The sequence below is a fragment of the Rousettus aegyptiacus genome, unplaced genomic scaffold (genome assembly GCF_014176215.1).
Source record: "Rousettus aegyptiacus isolate mRouAeg1 unplaced genomic scaffold, mRouAeg1.p scaffold_m13_p_10, whole genome shotgun sequence".
Lineage (NCBI taxonomy): Eukaryota > Metazoa > Chordata > Mammalia > Chiroptera > Pteropodidae > Rousettus > Rousettus aegyptiacus.
In genome coordinates this window covers 93,444,697-93,467,458 of record NW_023416285.1, presented here as the reverse complement: position 1 = coordinate 93,467,458, position 22,762 = coordinate 93,444,697, and the positions used below count along the sequence as shown (strand labels likewise).

The 22,762-nt window shown below is 37.2% G+C and overlaps 1 protein-coding gene across 3 annotated transcripts in view; it reads right to left on the bottom strand.

Moving 5' to 3' along the window:
• USP6NL (USP6 N-terminal like) overlaps positions 1 to 22,762 on the bottom strand; it is a 137,719-nt gene that overhangs the window by 19,227 nt on the left and 95,730 nt on the right. For all 3 annotated transcript variants that reach the window (XM_016133329.2, XM_016133326.2, XM_016133337.2), the window contains 7 exons: positions 15,029 to 15,136; positions 9,690 to 9,799; positions 7,507 to 7,555; positions 5,842 to 5,962; positions 2,749 to 2,843; positions 2,070 to 2,135; positions 1,880 to 1,979 (listed from right to left, as the gene is read on the bottom strand). In XM_016133329.2, coding sequence (XP_015988815.2) covers positions 1,880 to 1,979; positions 2,070 to 2,135; positions 2,749 to 2,843; positions 5,842 to 5,962; positions 7,507 to 7,555; positions 9,690 to 9,799; positions 15,029 to 15,136 — 649 coding nt within the window. The remainder of the gene's footprint in view (positions 1 to 1,879; positions 1,980 to 2,069; positions 2,136 to 2,748; positions 2,844 to 5,841; positions 5,963 to 7,506; positions 7,556 to 9,689; positions 9,800 to 15,028; positions 15,137 to 22,762) is intronic.

The following is a 22,762-nucleotide window of genomic DNA, read 5'->3' as shown; positions in this document are numbered from 1 at the left end:
AGAATTTTACACTACCGTTATTAACAGCTATAAGAGTCTACTGTATGTACACACTGTAATTTACATAATCGGTCTTTTAATTTTGGGGATTTAGGTTATTTCTAGATTTTTTTACTATTTAAAACTACTGTGTGATGAACCTCCAGTAACAATGTTTCTTAACATTGTTAAGACAACCAGGAAAAAAAAAAAAAAAAAAAAAAAACAAGAAAAAACGTAGGAGCTTCAGCTAACTACTGGTTAAGGTGCCCAGACAGAGTTTTTGAAGCTTTCTATGGAGATAAAGGAACTTTCTGTAAGTTTTTGAGCTTTCTCTTCCCAAGAAAAAGATATACAGCAGCAGACAGATTTTTCCCACACAGCTTATTTAGCCTAAGAAATGACAGCATATAAAGCAACTGTTATGCTTAAAGTTTATTTACAAAGGTTGAAGAAACTTTTTACTTGTCAAAATTAATCAAGAGTTATATAAGTAAAACATACTTTAGGACGGGGAAGAGACCTATGCAGAAATAGGGCATTCATTATGTTTCTACGCATGTTTAGGGAACATGAAACTAATAAGTATATATCTTAATAAAAAGTATACTTTTGTTTTCTATCTTAGTCAGTTTATAATCCGGAAAGAGAGAAAACAAGGAATGGGGAAGGGGTGGGGAGAAGGAGGGGAGATGGAGAGAGGTGGATTGAGCTCCCGCGGTCTGACAGTCTTGGACGGACAACTCATTGTCAACTGCTTTGTTTTGGTTGTGGTTTGTGTGTTGGGGGAATAAGGATCAGGGTGTACGGGAAACAAACCACGACACTTCGGAACCTTTTTCTTTCATAGTAAACAATACGAACATGACTTTAAAGGGAGTTTTCATTCCCGTCTAAAGTTTGGATAATCTGGGGCTCGTGAAGTCCATGCTTTTCATTTTACATGATCAATCTCATATTAAGGCACCTAACATGTACCTAGCTCAACGCCAAGCACAGAAGGGAGAAAATCTACAAAACGTAACTCCAAGTATTCGATGAGCTTGTAATTTAGCTGGGAAACTGAACAGATGAACCATTCGAGAATAACGTGAAGGGGAATACAGTGACCCTGAAACTATGCCGAGCGACCGCGACCTGCAGTGCTGTATGTAGTTCTAAAGCTTTCAGTGCTTCTCTTCTCCGCATAGTCACAAAAGGAGTCACATAATTTTTAAGGCTGAATTGAGACTTCAAGATGAATACGGCTCTTCATTTCATGAAAAAAACTCTCATTTCTTGATTTTAAAGTAAGGCACAGCACATTAAATTTACAGAGCCCTTGAAATATTGCAGCTGCAGACTTTTCAAAGCCTTGTTGCATTTAGACAACTACAGACATGGACTGTACTTGCCCCAGAGGACACAATGCAGTCAGGCAGAGAGATGAGCTGGAGGTTCTGCGTCTCTGGTCTACAGCTTGGAGCTGGGCATTTTCTCCTGGATAAAGGAAAAGTAGTGGAAAATGTCCTCTCTAGACCTGTTAACTAAGGTGCCTGGTTTCTTTGGTCTCTCTCTTCTATTATGAACCTGAGATTCAGAATGATAGAAAGGATGAGGGGCTCCCAGAGGAAACAAATACTTAATAAGACTGATAGTACTGGCAAAACAAGCACAACGAAGTCTACTGCTTAAGTATGAAAAACAAAACCGATATAGAGAAAAGACCTTGGCAATGTGGTAACCTTCTAGTCATAAGAATCAATGAAAGTAAACTAGCAAGTGAAGATAACTTCTTCACTAATTTTCATTTTTTTTTTTAACCTACTACTAAAAGGAAATGAAGTTAAGTGAGGAATGAGAAATCAGAGTTAAAACATGGCTAGATGTTCATGAAATTTTTATATAAACATTTTCTTACTTTTGTGTAATTTTAAGATAGTGTAAGACATAGCAGTAAGGACTCGTTCTCCTTCAAAGATGTAGATGTCCCATATTCTGAGGTTTAGTGTAAAGGGAGTCTAATTAAAAACAAAACAGAAAGAAGATTAATAGTTTGCCCTGTCTTGTATTTATAATTTTATGATTGGGTTTTGTAAATAAATACTCACACGATCAAGGAAACATTGAAAAAACCATTTCATTGTGTAAAAACTTGTGAAGATTTCTTGAGAATCCTGAAAAAACAAAGACTTGACAATTTCTGGATTGTAGCAAACAAATTATGACATCTAATACTAAAAGCTAGGAAGGCCATTGGAAGTAGCTGCCAAAGCTAAACATAAAACCATTTCATTACAATCTTTTTTATGCTGGAGTATTTCTATTTTTTCTCTTCTACTTCCTCTCCTCCCTCATTTTTACTTTTGCAAATCAAATATAACACTTTGATTGTTTTTAATATAGTTTAAAGCATCTCTGCTTTACTAAACTACTACTGTTTCATCATAGAGCTTACATATGGTTCACAAACGATGTTTTTATGACCCTTAAAATACTTTTTGTGAAATAAAAACACCTCCAAAATTACTGATATATCATATATCTTTAAAAGTTGAATGGTTTATGTGTATTGGCTCCAAAGAAGTTTGAGTTAGGGTTGTGATAGTTCATCAATATTAAATTTCACAAATCCAATGTTCTTTAATCAACTGGCAATTACAACTGCATTGTAAATGAAATGGACAGCACTGCAAATCAGTAAGGTAATTGAGACCAAAGGCTGCACTCAATCCTTCTACCTTTATTCTTGGTTGCAGGTGGGTGTAAGTCAATGTCACATCTACCTACCAAGTGTTGCTTAAGCTTGGACAGAAATTTATTCAGTATTTTTTCATGATGTTCTTGAAACCTCAACAGTTTAGGAAAACCATGGACAAAAAATCCTAGAATACAAACATAAAAATGATATTTCATAAACAATACCAACAAATATCCCTATTTTAAAATGTAACACATTCCTTTCATTTTTAACTGTCAATGACAACAAACAATAAACCCAGTCGTTACCAAAATATTTTTCCTCCTTGACAAAAAAATAATTGTGTATGAGCTTTGGTTACTGAAACTCAAGATCTAGCATTTGTTTTCTAAAGATCTCCTATAACCTTATAAAAATATAAAAGAGGACAGAATACTTCTGAATTAAAATGAAAACTAAGAAGCTAAGAAAAAATGAAAACTAAAGCCATTTATCAAGATTATCTGTTCTCTTAAAATGCTGGGCTATCCTTTAAATGCACGAATTTTTTACAGATTAATCTTGATTTCTTATCATTTTGTTTTACTGTTAATATGTTGCATAATAAATATTTTATTACTTTTTTCAGGTTTATTCTAACAAATCCATTAGTATCATGCTTCTAAAGTTTTCTTTTTATCACTATTTTAATCCTTTCTGTAAGTGATATTTAACATCAGCTAAAATACACTGGCAGAATATGATCGTTACATCAAAAATTATATTTTATACCACAGATTTTACAATTTAATATATAAGATTTCTAGATGGTAACTAATTGTAAAAGGTGAAGTAGTATTAATTTTGTGTATCTAACTCGTGGAACTCTACACCTACTTCTAGTCACAAGTTTCCTTTCAGACATTCTACACAATCTCTTAAAGCTGACATGCTCAACGACTTTATGATTTATACTTCCTCCATATTACTATTTAACAACCTGGGTCCTGTGTAACTTTGAAAGATGTTCTATGATTTTAAAAAAGAATCCAGGGGAAATGTTTTCTGTCCTACATACCCTTCTTGGATATTCATGATGGATATGAGCTTCTTAATGTTTCTAAGTTGTTTTACACACTAAAGAAAGCTGTTTTTCTTTGTTTAACTCAGTCTCCTAGACTTACAAGAGTTCGAAGTCCATTTTCTCCTCACAAAACATCTGTTTCCAAACAGTAAAATTGTGTTCCTCCAAGAATCCGGGGAATACACTATTGGGAAAAACTGCTTTATAATCTTTGGGGAAGGACTATTTCTTAACTAATTCTATTTTTAAATTGTGTGTAAAAATTCCCAGAAATAAAGATTCTATTCCTCCCTTACTAATATCTTCCAGTGAAATGATTTCATTTTTTTTTTTTTTAAATCCATATCTCTCTGCTTGTTCCACTTTCATGGTCAATTTGATAGGAATGGAAATTCGAGAAAAAGTTTGATTTTGAAAAAAGCAATGCTCTTCAATAATAAATATTAGCTTAAGGCTAAGATACCTAACATTTATTTCTTCACTTTGCAGTGATATCCCAGACTTGGTATCTTAAATCTTGTTTTTTTTCAGTCCTCACTTTATTCTATACACTTATAAGTGATAATTACCACTCTCATAGGAAACACAAAGAACTGAGGTAAACTGTGCTTCTAACAACTCATAGGCAGACCTTAAAACAAATATCTCTACGAACAAGTTTACTCCTAATAATGACCAAAACTGCACTGTAAATGTAAATTGTAGGGTAGTAAAATTATCACTGCTTTATTGATTAGACTGGTGACAATAATTGTTGAAAGTAAGCTATCAAGTATATTTTTTAAAAAAATGATTTTCCTAAAATTGGTCAGCGTTCCACATAATTACATACTACCTAAATTGTAACATTCCATTGTATTTAAACATAATCAGCAATGCCGACCAGTAAAGCAAAATGACTGATATAAGGCACAGTGACTTTTCTTCAGGATGACTTTTTAAATGATACTGTCTATTGGACAGCAATTCAATGTAATGTGTCTTATTTATGGAGTCTATTTGTGGGGTGCGGACCGTCCAGAAACAGTTATCATGCAGATGGTATTTATTAAAAAAAACTTTTACATGAAACACTGAGAGACGGCCAAATGCGAACACACACATATGCACGCATGCATGTGCACACTTATACCACACACACGAACTATCACCACAAAAACCACATGGTAAGAATGTGATATTTAATAAACTATAAACTATAGAAGGTCATAATTTTGAAAATATTAAAATAGCACTTTAAACATGTGGCAGGTTTCCTATCACATAAAGTTTAAATACTCATGAACAAAGCTTAGATGATCTATTCTTAGAGTAATTAGTATTTAATTTTGTTTTTAATTTGGTATTATCACATGGATGGCACTGGGAAAATACCTTTGTATTATATAGGCGAATGTCACTTTATTTCCAAGACAAGGTGCAATCCAAACTTTCTAAAATAAAGTTTATTGCATATGCTTGGCAATTATAATAAGGAAAAGATTATTAAAAAGTCTTCTAACTTGAAAATCAAAAAATCATGCAAGTTTAAAATATTAAATAATAAGCGTCCAGAATGCCTTTTATATAAAAAGGAATCGATCTTATGGCTGAAAAAAATGAAAACATACAACTGAAATACAAAACTACTTAGTTATTCTGTACCTTTTCTTTGAACACCTAAGTGTCATTTCTCAATTAATATTTTTTGACAAAGAGTTATATATCACAATATCCAGTATACATTTCACTGAAATGATAACTGCAGGATGGTCTAAAAGTTCTGATCAAAAGGCATCTTTTATTTCTCCAAATAATACATCTTTTCCTAAATTCCTCTAAACCTAAATTAGTTTCTACTGATTCAAGGGGCAAGGAAGGAAAGAATTTTAAAATGTCAACAATATACTTTAGGGTAAACACAAAGGAGTATAAATGTGAACAGAAAAATTTAGAAAAGTTCAATAAAAGAGAATGAAATAAGAAATCAGCAACAAACACTGATAAACTGAATGAACCCCAAGACATGGAGTTTTTGTACTTAACTCTACCAAGCATCTCCCAGAGTGGGACTTGTATTTTCATCTGCTTTTTTTCTCCCTCCCTTACTTGTTTATGAGAAACTACGGGGGTCTCTTACCATGCATGGCATGTTTGGGGCCTGAGAAGAGTTTGACCAGGGCCCAGAAAGCATCTTCTTCATTCATGTACATAAGGAGCAAAGCTGTGATCTGGCTCATCCCCTGACAGTATCCAACTTCCTAAAGTGTAAGTAAGAACAAAGAAATTGGGGGGTTTTAAGATCACATTACATGTTTATGCACGTATAAAAAACTGACCTATAAAATAATCAGAAAATGCTTAAACATATTATTTAGTAAGCAATTCTACAGAAAAATATTACAAATCTTCACAGCATTGAGCCAGAAAAGAACAAAATGTGTTAAGAATTAATGTAGAGGTGTGGACAACGTCTGAACCTACAGGTATTTGTTATTATCCCCTGTTTCGTACTGTTATAACCTCTGTAAAGAGCGCAATAGCTTTTCTATGTAAGATTCTTAGTTCAATATCTTTCTTTTTCACTCGGATGCTGACGAATCTCTCCTATAGTTCCCAACTCGCTGTCTTGCCTCCTATCAATTTTTGGACCTATTCGTGGACACATCTGGGGACACTCATCGAGCCTGTGCCCCATCTTTGAGAAGTGCCTTAGGGATTCTCGTTGGTACCATGTGAACCAAAGCTAATGGAGCGGAAGACGCCGCCGACCCCGGGGACACAGCTAGCTGGCTGCAGCGACTAGTCACACACCCTCTCCAGGAAGGAAGCCGCAGAGACGGCACCCGGGGGGTGTGCACTGGAACAGAATGGCCACGGTGACTCTGTGGGCACAGTCTTAGCCATGCAAAACCTGGTAAGTGGGCAAAGGAAGCGATTTGGAGAGAGAAGGTGTGAAAAACAGTTTACAGAGAGCGTCAGAGCCGCATGTGGCTCCAGAGTGGAAGAGAGAGAAAGCGCAGACCTTTCTCACTGACGGCGCTCGCTTTCCAGCTCCGATTCCCATGAGGCCCAACTTTTGCTTCATTTTTATGAGAAGTCCTTTCATAAACTCATTTTTAACTCTCCTAGTTTGAGAATTTCTGTCCCTTATAACTTAAAGGTTTTAATTACAATGGAAAGTACATTTCCCAAGGTTCAAGGCTATCTTCCCTGAAACCTAGTCAACAAGCATTTATTGAACATCCAAATTTGTTCAATCCTAATTCATTTTTCCCCAAATTATCATCTGCCCCAGAATGATGAATACCTACGGAATAGCATGTTCCATCACTAGAAAGATTAGCATTAGCCTGCTCTTGGGGACAGCAAGTAGGCACAGGTCGTGTCTAGCTAGACCTCACCAAGTGGATAAAATGTGATCCTGAGTCAAACAAAAATTAATCTAGCTACCAACTTCCTGCCCTCCTAGCCCTGCTCATTCTTAGTCCTGTTTGCTTAAAATAAAAACAAAACAACACAATAATAGTAAAACAAACAGACTGAAAAAAGCAGGGGGCGGCGGGGGGGAGGTTCACTGGCATGTTGTACTTTTTCCACCTCTAAGTCAGCTCTGCTCTAAGACCCAGGGTTACCACGGGCGCCTGGAAGAGATCCATGGAGCTCGAAGGGGCTGTCGAGACCGTCCAGCCCTGAGATGAAGAAGTGCAGCCCAAAGGGCCTTGTTAGGAAGGGAGTGCCGGAAGAGTCCACCAGTCCTCAGAACACAACTTGAAGAGCCGTGGGCAGCCGTGCTCCAACTTACCGTGTTATAGATAGAATACGCAGCCAGAACATGGAACAGGGACTGCTGCCTAGAGGAAAGAAAATTGATATCGAATACAACTTAAGTTCTTTCGCACATTTTAAAAAATGCAAACAAAATAAGAGACAACAGGTTGACTGAAAACAAATTGATAATCCTTCTAAAATTACTATTAGAATAAAGAAATGATCCAAAGCTCAAATTTAAGCAATACTCTATATGGTCTAAATTCGAGGCTAGATAACATTCATTTTGATGGAAAGAATTTATACCAAAAAACATAAAGGGTTTCACAATTTCTTAAATTTGTTGCCCTCTTCTGTTGAGCTATTCTCAGCATAAAATCGTCCCCATAGGAGCGGCTTGAGAAAATTGTGGAATGGCCTTTGGAAGCCTGGAACAGGGCCAGCTAGGGTAGCACCTTGCAGGGCGGGTCAGCGTCCTCCAGGAGGCTGCATGTGTTCTAAGGCAGCCTCCTACACATGGTGCTGCCTCTCCCATAGCCAGGATCCAAGGAATGGAAAGGGGAGAGGCTCCATCCACCATTATCCCTGGTATTCCACCAGAAAAATGTTTGTTTCCCTTCTCATCAACCTGGGACTTGCCACTGGTCTAAGAGGTCTTAGTTCTAAAGAGAGGTATGCTCCCACTAGGAGATACAACAGTGACTCTACAGAACGTGAAGCCACTCTGGGTTGCTCATGACTCTGAATCAACAGGCAAAGAAGGAGGTGACTGTACTGATTAGGGTGACTGATCCTCGTTACTAAGGAGAAACTGAGTTGCTACTACACAATGGGCATGAGGAAAAGTATGTCTAAAATACAGGAGAACATTTAGGGTACCTCATAGCATTACCAAGCCCTGTGGCTAAAGTCAATGGAAAACTATGACAACAACCTAATTCGGGCAGGACTGCTAACGGTCCTGACCCTTTAGGAATACAGGCTTAGGTCACCCCACCAGGTAAAGATTCAAAACCAGCAGAGATGCTGGCTTAGGGCAGAGGGCATGTGGAGTGGGGCATGGAAAGGGAGTGATAAACCAGCTACGGCCACATGTCCGGTTGCAGAAATGATGACTCTAAATGTTAGGAGTGATTCTTCCTTACTTTGTGTATATGTTAAAAATATTTAGTTTTCTTCCTTCTCTTTTTTCTTATCATCTTCCATAAGTTATATTAATAATAATTAACTTTATATTAAGTAATTACGTTGTAGAATATCAAAGCAGAAAAGCAAACATCACACGAGGATTTTGCACCCCTCTGTGGGGAAGGGGTTGACATATTTTAAGAAGAACTGTAGCAAGTTGTTTGGAAGTATAACTTTGTTATTCTTTAGAAATTAAATTGCCAAGGGTGGATTGTGATGGTCAGCTTCACATGTCAGCCTTTCTGGCTACAATACTCAGTTATCCAAACACGAATCTAGGTCTTGCTGTAAAGAAGGTCCTTTGCAGATGTGACTAAAACCCTTCATCAGCTGACTTTAGGGGAGATCATCCTAGACAACCTGGGTAGGCCTGATTTGGTTATAGGCTATAAGTGCAGGTCATCCTGTGGATGACAGCTTCAGCTCACGCCTGAGCGTCTCGGCCTGCCCTTCCTGCTAGCCTGCCCTGCGGATCCAGACTTGCCAAGTCAGCCTCACAATTGTGTAAGCCAATTCTTCAAAATAATTCTTAACATTTGCCTCTTACTGGTTTGTTTCTCTGGTTAGACCTTAACCAATACAGAGGTCAGCAAAACTGTACCATTTATAAACTGTTGTAAGTCATTTCATTCATTCATTCATCTCCACATTTTTCAGTTTCATCATGCATGGGGTCAAGGTCATAGGGATATATTTATCTCTGACATAATTTTCAAAAAGCAACACGACCTCTCATTTCTTTTTGAACACTTTTAAATAAAATCTACCCTATTTTTAAAGAATTTCCAAATCATAAAATGATTATCAATTTTATAGCAGCGACTCTGTCATAAATTTAAATTAAATTAGGACCTAAGTTTCACATGACATAGAACAATTGATCTGCAAAAGCTTAAACCTTTAGGACCAGAATCAAAATTATAGTTTATACAAGACATTCTAAATGCCTACACTTTAAGTTAATGAAGACTTTGATACAGACTATTTATAAATGCTATTTACATTGCATAAATATTAAATTTTACTTACTTAACACCGTATCTGTCTCTAAACATAATATGGTCCCTAAATGTGCGGTTGACATCAAGGTCTATTTGTCTGATATCAGGTGAACAACCCCGCGCTCTGTGTTTTAATTTCTGAAGAGGAAAAAGAGGAGAAGAAACCACATTTGTATGGAAATCAGCTGTTGAAAAGTCTATGACAAATAGTAAAATAATTCTCATTAAAAAGGTTCTTTTGGTTTAGGAAAATCACTCCCATGGTTCGAACATGAAAATAATACAAGAAGGCACATGATGAAAAGTGTCTCTCCCAGCGGCACCCCATTTCTCCTCCTCCCATGCTCTCCCTCTTCCCATCACCTCTTCTCGGCCTTTCCTGTCCACAGAGGTAGATTTTCACTTTGCGCAGAGACCTCGTCGGAGTTTGCATTGCTAAGACCATGCAGAACTTCGCAGCTGCGCCACAGTCTAGTATTTTTTTTTTCTTTCCAGCACGATGTTTTTGTTTTCCTTGGAGCTAATCATTGCATTATTTCTCCATTTCTTTGTTTTCGACATAGTTGTCACTACTTCAATCGCGAACTCACTTTAAGTTGCATAAAGCTCCTCTGGCGATGTTCAGATACGGAGTATTCTCCCACGGCTCTGCGACCTGCGCTGTCCCGGCTGCCGCACGGCTGGTGTCTTGGGCTCTCCCTTCACCACATGCTAGGCCTCCCTTCGCCTTGGTCCCATTTCCTGCACTTCCCTCCTCTTCTTTCCTGATTTATTCCCTTGTTCTGGAGGAGCACATCCTCCACTAACTCCTGTGAAAGGGTGTGTGGAAGATACATTTTTGAAACTTTGAATGTCTGAGAGCTTCCTTCTTTCTTAACTGGCTATTTTCAATTTTAAGTTGGAAAATATTTTTGGTCAAAATGCACTGCCTTCATTGTCTTCCAGCTTCCAGAGTTGCTATTCTTTCTATTCTTGCTTTTTTATATGAAGTCTGTTTTTCTCCCTAGAAACTTGTAGGAGTTTCTTTCTCCACATCTGAAGCTTCGCATTTCTATGCTTGGTATGGACCTATTTTTATCCACAAGGTTGGGCATTGAATGGATCTTTTCAATCTTAAAAATTCATCTATCTCTCAGTCCTGAGAAATTTTCTTCAATAATTCCTTTGTTAATTTCTCCAGTCTTCCCCTCATCCCGCCCCATTTTCTCTTTCCAAAATGCTTATTATTACAGTGTAGGATCTCCTGGCTGTCATTTAATTTTCTTATATTTTCTGTATTATTTTTCATCTCTTTAACTTTATAATCTACTTTCTGGGAAATTTCTTCAATTTTTATTTTCAAACCATCCTCTAGGATCTTTCATTTCTATTATCATTTTTATATTCATATGCTCTTTATTGTTCTCAAATGTTCCTCTTTATGGCAGTCTATATATGTTTTATGGATGCAATATCTATTTTTATCCCTCTGAAGATATTAGTGATAGTTTTCTGTGTGTTCGTTTTCTTCTTATGCTACAGTCTGTTTCTTACAAGTTGTTTTTTCCATTTGTTCTTGTCTCGCATGTCAGCTCCTTGCCTTGAAGAAACAGGTATTTCATCGTCTGCTCACGTTTAAAAGCAGGACACTAAAAAGCGCATAGAAAGAAAGCTCTGTGTGCAGAGGCAGGGCTTCGCGACTGTGTCTGCACTGGCCAGGCAGTTTCACTGGGGCTGCCCTGCAGTCAGCATCATTGGGTTTATTTTCTTCGGCTGGTCAGACTCCCCAGATAAGGCTCTTCTGATCTCCTGTCAGGAAGACAAGCACCTGGCTGCTGATGTTCTGGGAGCTGAGTGGAGGCTGCAATGCCCCAAACTCAGCATACTCAGCTCCTCCTCAGCGGCTCCGCACATTCATTCCAGCATCCCCTCCGCGGCCACCCTGTGCCCTCTCCAAACAGTAATCCTCCAGCCTCCTGCCGGGGTGGGGGGCTCCAACCGCTTCTGCAGCAGGTGAACCGCTTCTACTGTCTTTAGCTTCACCTCCACTTCTAGAGGTGCCTGGAACAGGCAATGACCCAACCTCTTGGAGATTCCGATATATAAATCGGGCACTTCCCCAATTTCTCACTGCTAGCCTATGATTAGTTTTCTCGGGTTCGGTAAGATTACTAAATGTCTGGATTCTGGTTTCCAAAAACAGGCAGCTGTTATCATAGCTCCTATTTCTATTCCTTGTGGGTTTGCCTTTGAAAACACTCTGTGCTGTCAGTTTAGTGGCATTTCAGAGGGAAGGGGTTACTAAATGAGTATGTTTAATCTCTCATGTTTAACCAGACGGGAGATTAAAATTTATAATAATTTACAGTTAACAATGCTTAAGCATAATTAAGCATATGTTCTATTGACCTGTTTACCATGTGCTGGTAAAATCAATTCCAAAAAATATATATATAAAGACATAAGTGAAAAGGAGAGGGCTATCTGGGATATGCGTGAATGTTAAGTGTTCTGCGAGCTTGTGTATTTCCTTTTTGCAGTGGAGCTCAGAGAAGGGCCGCTACTGTGGCATTCTAAGACATAAAGAGTAACCACAGTACACTTCAGAGTTCCGAAGACAGAGGAAGATGCTTACAGTGTTGTACTGGGATCATACTACCACTAAATTATTACTGTTTGCTATTTCTGATATATATTGGTCCAGAAGACATTTTAAAAATTTAACTTTAAAAATAATCATCTTTATATATTTGTCCTTTAAATACCTGGAGGTAAAAGTAATGGGAAAGTAAAAAGGATCGATTATTGTTCTGCAGGCCTCCTGGTGAAAGATGTCAAAACACAGAAAAGAAAATGTTTGACAAGACATAAAATATGATTTAAAATAAAATTTAGTTGAAAGGAAGAAAAATACCCAAATACATCTATAATATCGATTTCTCTTGAAGACAAAAAAATCTGACATAAAAAAATCTCATGACAGAAACAAAGTCCAGTTAAGTCGGTAAAAATATAATAGTTCAGAAAGGTTATTTATGCCCTAGAATGTTTACCAGTTAATGTGCAGAATATAGGAGTCAAGACTATTTCTGACCTTAATGAAAGGAGATTAGCAGCTTCCACAGTTATCACTGAGATTGGGCGGGCTGAGATCCATGAGTGTCAAAATAATAATAAACTTCTTATTTAAAAGAAATAGGATCTAATGAGCCTATAAAGCTGAGGGCAGAAGTCCTGCGGAAAGCATTCAGATGAAATGTAGCGCTGCGGGTTTGACCTGCAAGGTTATTCACCCCACTCAGGCTGCAGATGAGGTTGCTAACCACTGTGGGCTGAACCCCCGCCATCTGTATGGTGCATCAAGAGGCACAAGAGAGACAAACCACAATGAGACACACGTGAAAGAAGGGGAGAGCTGATAAGAACACCGGATGAGGACGCAGGACAGTCTGACGATCTGCGAGAAAAGTTAGCAGATTCAGCAAAGGTCGCTTCATTCCTACTAAATTTTTAACTCGAGGAGAGCAATTTATACCACTTTTACAAAGGAAGAGTAAGAAAGTGTAACCAAAAGAGAATGACTTGGTTAAATAATGATGCTAGGGCAAACTGAAATAGTAAAAATAATGTTTATGAGTGTTGGAAATTATTAAGTTTGAAAGTCTTGGTGGACAGGTCATTTCTCTGATTGTTCTTATTGTATAATTGTTCTTTAACTAAATGGTTCTCTCTTATTAACCAGTAACTGGAAAAAGTCATATTCTATGTAGAAAAAGCTAAAATGTAGCAGAAAACCAGAGTCCTAATATTAGCATGTAAACTGGGTTGAACAGTCTCTTTCGAAAACTCATGTTTACCCAGGACCTATGACTATGACCTGCTTTGGAAAGAGGGACTTTGCAGATGTAATCACATTAAGATGAGGTCGTGCCGGTTGAGGGTGACCCTAAATCCACTGACAGGCATCCTCGTGAGGCAAGTCACAGACACACACAGGGAAGAGGGCCATGCGAAGATGGAGGCAGCAATTGGAGTGATGCAGCTCCAAGCCAAGGAGCACCAAGAATTGCCGCCACCCAGCAGAATCCAGGAAGAGTCAAGGAAGGATTCTCCCATGCAGCCCTGAAAGACAGCCTGGTCCTGCTGACACCTTAATTTCAGACTCTAACCTCCACAACTGTGAGAGAATACATCTCCGTTGTTTTAAGCCACTCAATTCGTGGTACTTTGTTATATCGGCACTAGGAAATGAATATAGCATGATAAGTAAAAGTAATTTACTTGTTTTATTAAACAAATATTTACTGAGTGCCTACCAATTGCCAGGCACACTTATGAGTCCCTAGGGTTACACTTTATATATGTTCTCTCAGACACACTGTCGACACTGGCTGTACAACTATAGCACTAAAAGCAAATATTTAATCGACAGTCTAAAATAATTTGAAACTCTAAAATCCTGAGACATAAACTCACAGTCTGTGTAGGGTCCAATCAGCTAATTTAAAAAATATTTTAGTCATACAAAATGAGAAATTCTTTCAATTAAGCAGTATTTATTACCTTTCATTCTGATGCAATTTTACTTACATATATGAGAGAAAAAAGAAAATATCAAAAGAGCATCCCAAAGGTCCTTTTATATTTAAAATTGGGTTTAAATTATAAACATTCTACTTATTCTATTTTATTCTATCTATATACATTTCTGAGGAATGTATTTAAAATGATTTTTGATATGTTTCTTACTCCTTTCAAAGGTTAATATAAAATTAAAGTTTAAAAGGGGTATAGCTGAGTGACAAAGAAGTAAATTTAATACATTAGCTAATTTAAGGAACACGTTACTAATCTCTTAGTCACAATTTAACTTTTTATTAACAAATGATAAAACCTAGAGATACCCCAAAAATCTTCAAAGAAAATTCCTCTTTTTCATACTTAGAAGAAAACAGTCAATCATATACAGGCAGTTGTTGGATAAACTGAATTCTGCTATTATTTTCCCATAAATTCTAAAAATGACACTGTAAATCTCTTTATTAATACTACATTGCAAACAAGCAGCTACAGTTAGGTCTTAGTTGATTTTTCTTACGAATATGTCACAACATTGATTGATCACTTCAAGTGTTTGAGAAGCACTTGATATTTACTGATTGATACAGAAAATAACATTTTCACTTAAGTATTTGTGTGAAGTTTAGGAAGTAGGCTGCAATAAACAAAACAATAAAGAAAACAGAAAACAGGCCTATGAAACCCAATATAATATCATTTTAATATAATTTCAAATAATGATATGAATATCTTATATCACTTTGACAGCTAAAAGAAATAGATTTTACTTTTCAATTTCAAAATAACAGGTTGGCTTCAGGTACTCACACTGTAAAGGTCTCTTGTTTCTTCTTTCATTTTAGGGATCTCAAGGAGCAGAGCCCAGACCTCACCGCGGAGCTGGAGTGGGATCCCTTTGTAGATTCTCCTATGAAACTTATTAAAAGAAACATGATTTGAAGTTACAAAGACAAAAGCTTAGACTAGTCCCTTAAATCAAACTAACAGTTGTTACTCTTTTATTTTCAAAGCATCCATGATAATTGATACATTTTAATATGGCACATGTTGATCCAATCATCTCTGCTTTTCAGATCCTAATGGGGAAGACATACACGCAGAGCAGAATGGGTAAAATAAACAAGAGAAAATGTTAAGCATGCCCAGTACAATAGTATTTTCATGTCATTATAAAAGTGTTCCCTAAGTGGCATGAAAGTATAATCAGTGCTCTTTTTAAGTTGTGAACATATTCTCTGTTGAATAATTAACTGTTGCGCACTTTTTTCCCTTTTAATCCATATACCTAAAAGGCTCCAAATAGCAAAAGGTTACCTTGTGCCAAAAGCATCTTCATGAAGTGTCGAGAGTGCAAGCTAACCCCTACTCTCTTTCCCCCACCCTCTCTCTGGGGCTTTCCAGACACAGCAAGCTCCTGCCTCATTATCTCTCTTAATTCCAGCCACTATCTGCTGTTTTTCTCATTCTCCGCCCACCCCCCCGTCCCCTTTCCTCTGTTTTCAATTCTTGATAGTTTGTTCAGAAAACCTTCGTCTCTTTTTTAATGACACTGATCCTATCTGATCAAACAAAAATAGTGATAAATCTCCATCAAGAAGGAATACCATCACTTTTGAATGAAATTAGTCATAACACATTAGTATCATCAACTCTTTGGATACCTGAACGTATACTGCTAAAGCTCTAAGGATCTTAAGGCTCAATATATTTCTCCAATTTCTTATAATTATATCTTTTTCCTCAAAGCTAATTACTCAAAATAACACACAAACCTATTATGGTCAATACAAAGTGTGAACACTAAAACTTCAAAACTTAAAAGTAGATGTCCGAACAGGAAAGTGATCAAACGAATTATGGCAGAAACCTTAAGAAGTGAGGTAAAGATAGGTATACTAATTACCTTACGATCAAACTAAGATATTTAAGTAGTACAGATAAGAAAAATAGGATGCAGGTTCTAATAACGGAAATGTTGGCAAGCTATGGACTAATAAGCAGAGCTTCATCTTCCACTCCTAGAGTACTCAGATATTTTAACACTAAAGCTTTAGTAACTCAGTCATGATGCAGCTTCAGAAACTGAGTGTATGGCTTAAAACGCGTGGCAGACACTGCAGAGCAACTTTCGCTATGAAGCAGTGACCACTGCGAAGGTGACGCAGTCAGACAGTTACACACCCAACTGCAGCTTTGTTCTCTTGGTATAAACATAATATGTCTCAAATTTAAAATTTCAGCAGATAGTGATGAAAATCATAGAAGTTTTAACTCAAGCAGTAGCTCTAATGGGAAGAATACAGAGAAAGACTTTGTGCACACTACACTCTGCCATTTGTAACATTTCCCACATACTAAACATTTACCACCATTACTTGCAAACTGGGTGTGGTAAAAAAAGCTAGTAATTTATTATCCTAAATTCTATATTCGCATCAAAATGATAATAAACTGTACTTTTTAAAGGAATATCGTCCTCTAAAAGTAACTTCAAATTATCTCTTAAATTACTAGAGTGAAGATGCTACACTGTAAGCATCTGCTATGAACATCAGAAAGTGTGGAAATTACTGCAAATGTCAAAGCGAAATTTTAATAGTCAAGTAGAATATGATGGCAGGCACACAGATTACTTTGATGGACCTGGCTCTCCACCAACCTGACATCTTTCAATGAGTAAAACAAGAGCTCTGACATGTATCTATTAAACTCTATCACTTGAAACGACTTTTGACATGACTTTATTGTTTTCATTCAATTCTGCATTCAATAACTGTACATAAATTACTGTCCATTATTTATCCTAAAGTTGAATTTAGATTTAGAAAAAGCAAAACCCCCATCGAATTGCCATGATTAACTAGAAGAAATAATAGAGAGACTTCAGGTAGAAGTAAAAAATTTATGGCCCCAGTGCTGCTCCGAGGCCAAAGTGGAAAATCAGGCGCATACGGTAAAGGCTGGAAAAGGAACATGGATATTGTCATCATCATCCCCAACGCTAACAATTAGAATCAACTTTCACCGAGCATTTACTGTGTGCAGAAAACAGCTTTAGGGTACTAACAGACATTCATCTCATTTAATCATATCGACAACTATGAGATGTTATGCCAATTTTATAGACATGAGAAGTGAATCACAGAGAGGTAGAACGACTTGTCAAAAGCCACACATAAGGTGTTATCGGTGAGTAAAAGATATTAATTTTACATTTTATAAAAAACAAAGACTATCTTTCCAAGACCATGATGCATATATTATCCACTGTTCTGTTCAATTAGACTTACAAAAATACATCTAACAAGAAAATATCAAGAAAATCCAAGAACAGAAAGCATTAAAGTAATAAAATTGTACCTAAAACTTAAAAGTAATATAAAAAGGATGAATCTGGAATCAATCTGTCAGAGGTAATGAAATGAAACATGTACACAAAGGTACATATAGAAAAAAAGAATTAAATTATGACACCCTAAATTAAAAGGTATGCTTATTGTTTTTCAAATACTTGTACAACATGTTACATGGCAGGCTAACTTACAATGGTAACATATCTTTCCTCGGAAATTTCCAACTATCATAGAAATTTTGGAAATTTGGTAGAACAAAGTAGGAATTTTATTAAAGCACACAATCATAATAAATTTAGTATTCTCCAGAACAGTAGTCTAGTTTATATTTGTTAAGAATCTTTCAATTAACAAAGTAGTATGCCATATTTTCGATGACTCGAGAAGCCAAGAAGGTACAGAGAAGTGGCTGTTGCTTAGGTCAAAGAATGCCATCTTCTTATTCCTACTTTCTGCCAATCACACTGCCTCCTAGAGATTACTGCTGTATCAAAGCAGCAGAATTTATCAGTAGGAAGTGATAACTAGTTGCCCCAACTCATAAACGAGTATCATTCATTCATTCACTCTAAAAAGAAAGTTAGAAATGACTGCTTTGTAGCCAACACTTGCTGGGTACTATGGTCACAAACATGAAAAGCTCTGCAGTGCTCATAGCGTGGGGGGATGGGGGGCAGATATGCACATAAGCAGATACTTATAGCGTGAACAAATACCCTTCATAATAAACAAAGTCACACTAGCTGCTATCATGATGGGTGAAGCCCTGATGGAGACAAGACACCTCAGAGGCGGCCCAGGGTAGTAAAAGGAAAATGACAGGCACTGCACTGTCCAGACATGCAGAGTGACATCAAGGGACAGTTAGGTTCCAAGATAGAACCGGAAAAAGTTTAGCCATAAAGGTGTTGGTGATAAGGGCAGTGAATCCGCTCTGGTGGTCACTTTTTGTTGGTCCAAGACAGAGCCCCTCATCCTGAGACCATATTAGAGATACTATGATAGTGGAAGGAAGAAGTGAATTCTGAACGACAGTTAGGGAAGATTTCTTTCTGAGAAGATGACAACGAACCGAATACTGAAGGATACACAGGGTTCGGCAGGAAGGGGAAACAAAGGCGAGATGAGGGTGAAGATAATGATGAACCAAACAGTAATGACAATGTTAATAACAACAATTACGTTAACATTTTCTAATTATAGGAGCCCACAAATCTGTTTCTAGATCAATGTACTCCTTATAATATTATTACATTCCTAAAAAGGTAGGTATTATTATCAATATTCCATTTCATGGATGAGAAAATCAAGATGCAGAAAGGTTAAGTCACTAGCTCAAAGCCTACAACTAATAAACTGTGGAAGAAGAGGAATTCAGAGACCCTGGTCTCAACAATCATGATATAGAACTATAACATGTTGGATTTTAACAATATTTAAATATTCCAATTTGAAAAGTATCATCTTTTAAAATTCTGTTACAATTTTATGAATATGACATTTAAAATATTTAAGAAAAAATTAAAAAGGTTGCCTGAAATCTATTTTTATTTCCAGTATCTTTGTTCACTTGCCAATGAAATCAGCAGTCTATTTCAGTCATAGAGATACATTTACAAATCCATCAACTAAAAGAAAAAAGAGTTCCATTAACTGACCTAATGCTTTCAATACCTTTTTCCAACCCGAGTGATTCTGAAACAGTGGTAACTGTGCCAGTCCACATCATCATGGCCACCAGTAAGCTAACAAGTCGGCCCAGTGAGTCCGGCTCAATTCTGTGGGACTTTCACAATGCCAGGCCACACCGTGAAACACAAGTTCACTCTGCATTGCTGATGCTCCTGACCGCCTCCCATTTTCTTTAAGTATCCCTGTTCCACTGGCTCCTTCATCTCTGCCTCCGAATATTCATGAGACTCCCGAGTTGGATCTAAGAAAGTTTTAAACCATCCACAGGCCCTCCTGCCTCTTATAACTGCATTCTATTTCCCTCTGGCCTTTTATTGACAAACACCGAAAGGGAAGGCTAGGGTAAAAGACGGTCCAGTGAACGAGCCCTGGAATCTAGACATAGGATCTCTTGCTTGTCACTAAGCTGTGTGACTTTTAAAATTTTATTTCTAAATGTGATGCCTCCATTTCCTGTCAGTAAAATAGTTAATATGAGTCCATGAGTTATTTAACCAAAAAAGGTCCATTCGGTTATTTAACCAAGAAAAAAAAATGTGTATCTGTAGTAGGCACTCTGCTGTGACACAGCTTAGGCACAGTTACGTCATGACTAGTTAAATCACATCCACTTAACAGAGGTAACTTCATTTAATCGACTATTTTAAAAATGCAATACGCCGTACATAGGACAGTCACTGTGAGGACACAGACAAGACAAACAGCCTTAATGGAAACTTTTTTTTTTTTCAGTAAAACTTGTATACTCTAAAAATCCAAATATTCTTTATGACAGCTATATTTTTATTTCAGGATATTTCTAGAAATTTCTTTGTATTACTACTAGGTAAGTATGGAATCTGTGGAGAGAAAACTTATACCACCTCCTCTTAAGAGACAAGAAAAATACATGCTACTTTTTCACTTCAATGCAATTTAAAACTAGGTAAGGTTTGAAAGCAACAATTCTTTTGTGAGGTGCATTCTGTTTCACACCAAATTGGAGCACCTATATCATCCAATAATTCTAGCATTATAGTTGTGGAAAGTGCTTTAAAATTATACATCAAAGAAATGGTTCTGTTAAAACCTCTCTTGCTGGGAGCTACATTAGCCAGAGTTGCTGTGCAGAATAACAGCCTAGTAGAATGGCTCATTTCACAGAGACTTACATGCTATCATAGATGTGTGTACACTAGACAGGAACATAAAGCCACAGAACTCTACAAATATTTTATTAGGCTGAATGTGAGATGAAGTGTGGGTGCGATGCACTGAAATTTGCCCTGTAATTACCACTCGAGCGATCTTTCCACAAAGACAGAAGATAAAGTGGTTGTCAACTGCAGGCCAGTCTGAGAGACAACGAAATGAGAAACGAGAGCACAGGTGTCACTAATGTTCGACTTTAAACTGCTGCCCCTTTAAAACATCTCGACTTCCAATCTAATGCTAACATATACGGATAATAAGATTAGCAACAAAAAAATGAACTCACTCCTGATGAAAATAAAATAAGAGTCTAACAGACTTTAAATAAGGATACTTAGGATGCTCACAGAGCATTAGTCCTGTGACATACCCCGTGACAGAAAGATTTCCACGGTTAAATAAGTTCCATGCAATTTAAGGCCCCTTTTAAAAATCCCCGCCACACGTTATACTGTTAAAGACTCTGTGGAACCCTGTAGCAAAGAAACCTTGCTTAGCTATTATTAGCTCTGGTTTTCCCATTTGTATTTAACCAGAGAGCCCTTTCCTCATGTAATAAAAAGCAACATTTACTGATGGAATACTAGGGTCAGGCACTATTCTATGTGCTTTACATGAATTAACATTTAATCCTCAAAACAACTCTGGGGGGTAGATGCTATTATTATCCCTATTTTACAGATGAGCAAACAAAGCCAGAAAAAAAGGTAAAATACCTTCCCCCGGGTCACACATCTAATAAAGTGGCAGAGCTAGGGACTGAACCCAGGAGTCGGTCCAGCATCAGTTGTTTAGCCATTAGGCGATTCTCCTTCTCTGTAATAACACTAGAATTTAATGAACTGATTTCTTTCCCTGGAGTTCTTATTGGCAAATGCTGCCATACAATTTATATGTAAAAAAGAAAAAAATATTACACACACACAAAAGTGTGAGGAAACAGAAATCCTACCAGCTAATCCAGTTGTGTTTTGCTGTAGAATTATGGGAAGATTTCTTTCTTAAAATATTTTTATTGTCCAACCTTCCTTCAAAAAACGATGGCAGCAGCTAACACTTACTGACTGAATGCTTATTATCCGCAAGGTGCGTACTGAGGGCTTTACGTGCATTACTCCATTTGCTCTTCCTCCCTTTGAAATGGGTATGATTATCTACATTTTATAGATGAGGAAACTGAGGCTTAAATGTCAGCAGTTCTCAAAGCATGTTCTATGAGGTCAAAGCTGTCCTCATGATACTGCGAAGATGCTGGCTGCCTTTTTCACTATGTTGACCTCTGCATGGACAGCAGAACAACAATGGCCGTAAAACTGTGGGCACTGGAGGCAAACCACGGAGGTGGCGGTGCCGTGCTGGTGGTCCCTGCACTCTTCACGCACGGTCTGAAACACCAGATTAAGATGACGCAGGAGGTTCAATTTTATAAACTCTCAGCTCTCGAGTGCATGTCTCATTGGCATGCCGAGTGACGGCAGGGGACACACGCATGGAGCACTTTGCTGCGTGCCCAAGTACAATACTGGCGTCGAGAAAAAGCATTTATGTATGAATCATGATCTCAGCCAACCCCTTTTCCATGGAACACCTTATCACCTTAAAGAATGACTGACTGACTAGCTATGCTTGTTCAGATATGGGTGTTTAACATTTTTGAGAAAATAAATGAAGTAAGCCTGTCTCTTTAGGAAGATAACTGATAGCATTTGGTGCTACTGACAATATCAGTAACACCATTCAAGAAAAAAATTTGGAAAACCTCCACAGTTTATGAACTTCACGAACTTCACAGTTAACCAATATTTGAAGACTTTTGAGATTGGTGGTGATATTAATACATGTGTATTTTTTTTTTTAAATTGATTTAAAACTGAGCACAAACTCAAAGTAGGGCAAAAAGATTTAAGGGGAGGTTTGCTGGAAGCTTCTGGAAAATGAGACTGTTCCTGCTTCAAGGAGCAGTGTGATACATGAAGAAGAAACCTGGAACCACTGGAATGATTTTGATCCCAAAGGGAAACAAGCCAACTTCAAGATGAAGCTGACACTGCGGAAGGCAAAGAGAGGTGGAAAGTTTGAAACTGAGTCGCAGGCAATGGAACTGAGCAGCTGAATTAAATCACTGCTGAAACCCATCCTACCTCAGGACCACCCAATACATCCTCTTAATTTTTGAAACCGATTTAAGCTGGACATTCTGTTATAACACAAAGACTCCAAACTTGAGGCATTCCACTCAAAGTTTTTTTTAAAAAAAGAGTATGAAAGTAATACTCATAAAGAGAAACTTTTACTAGGAAAATCT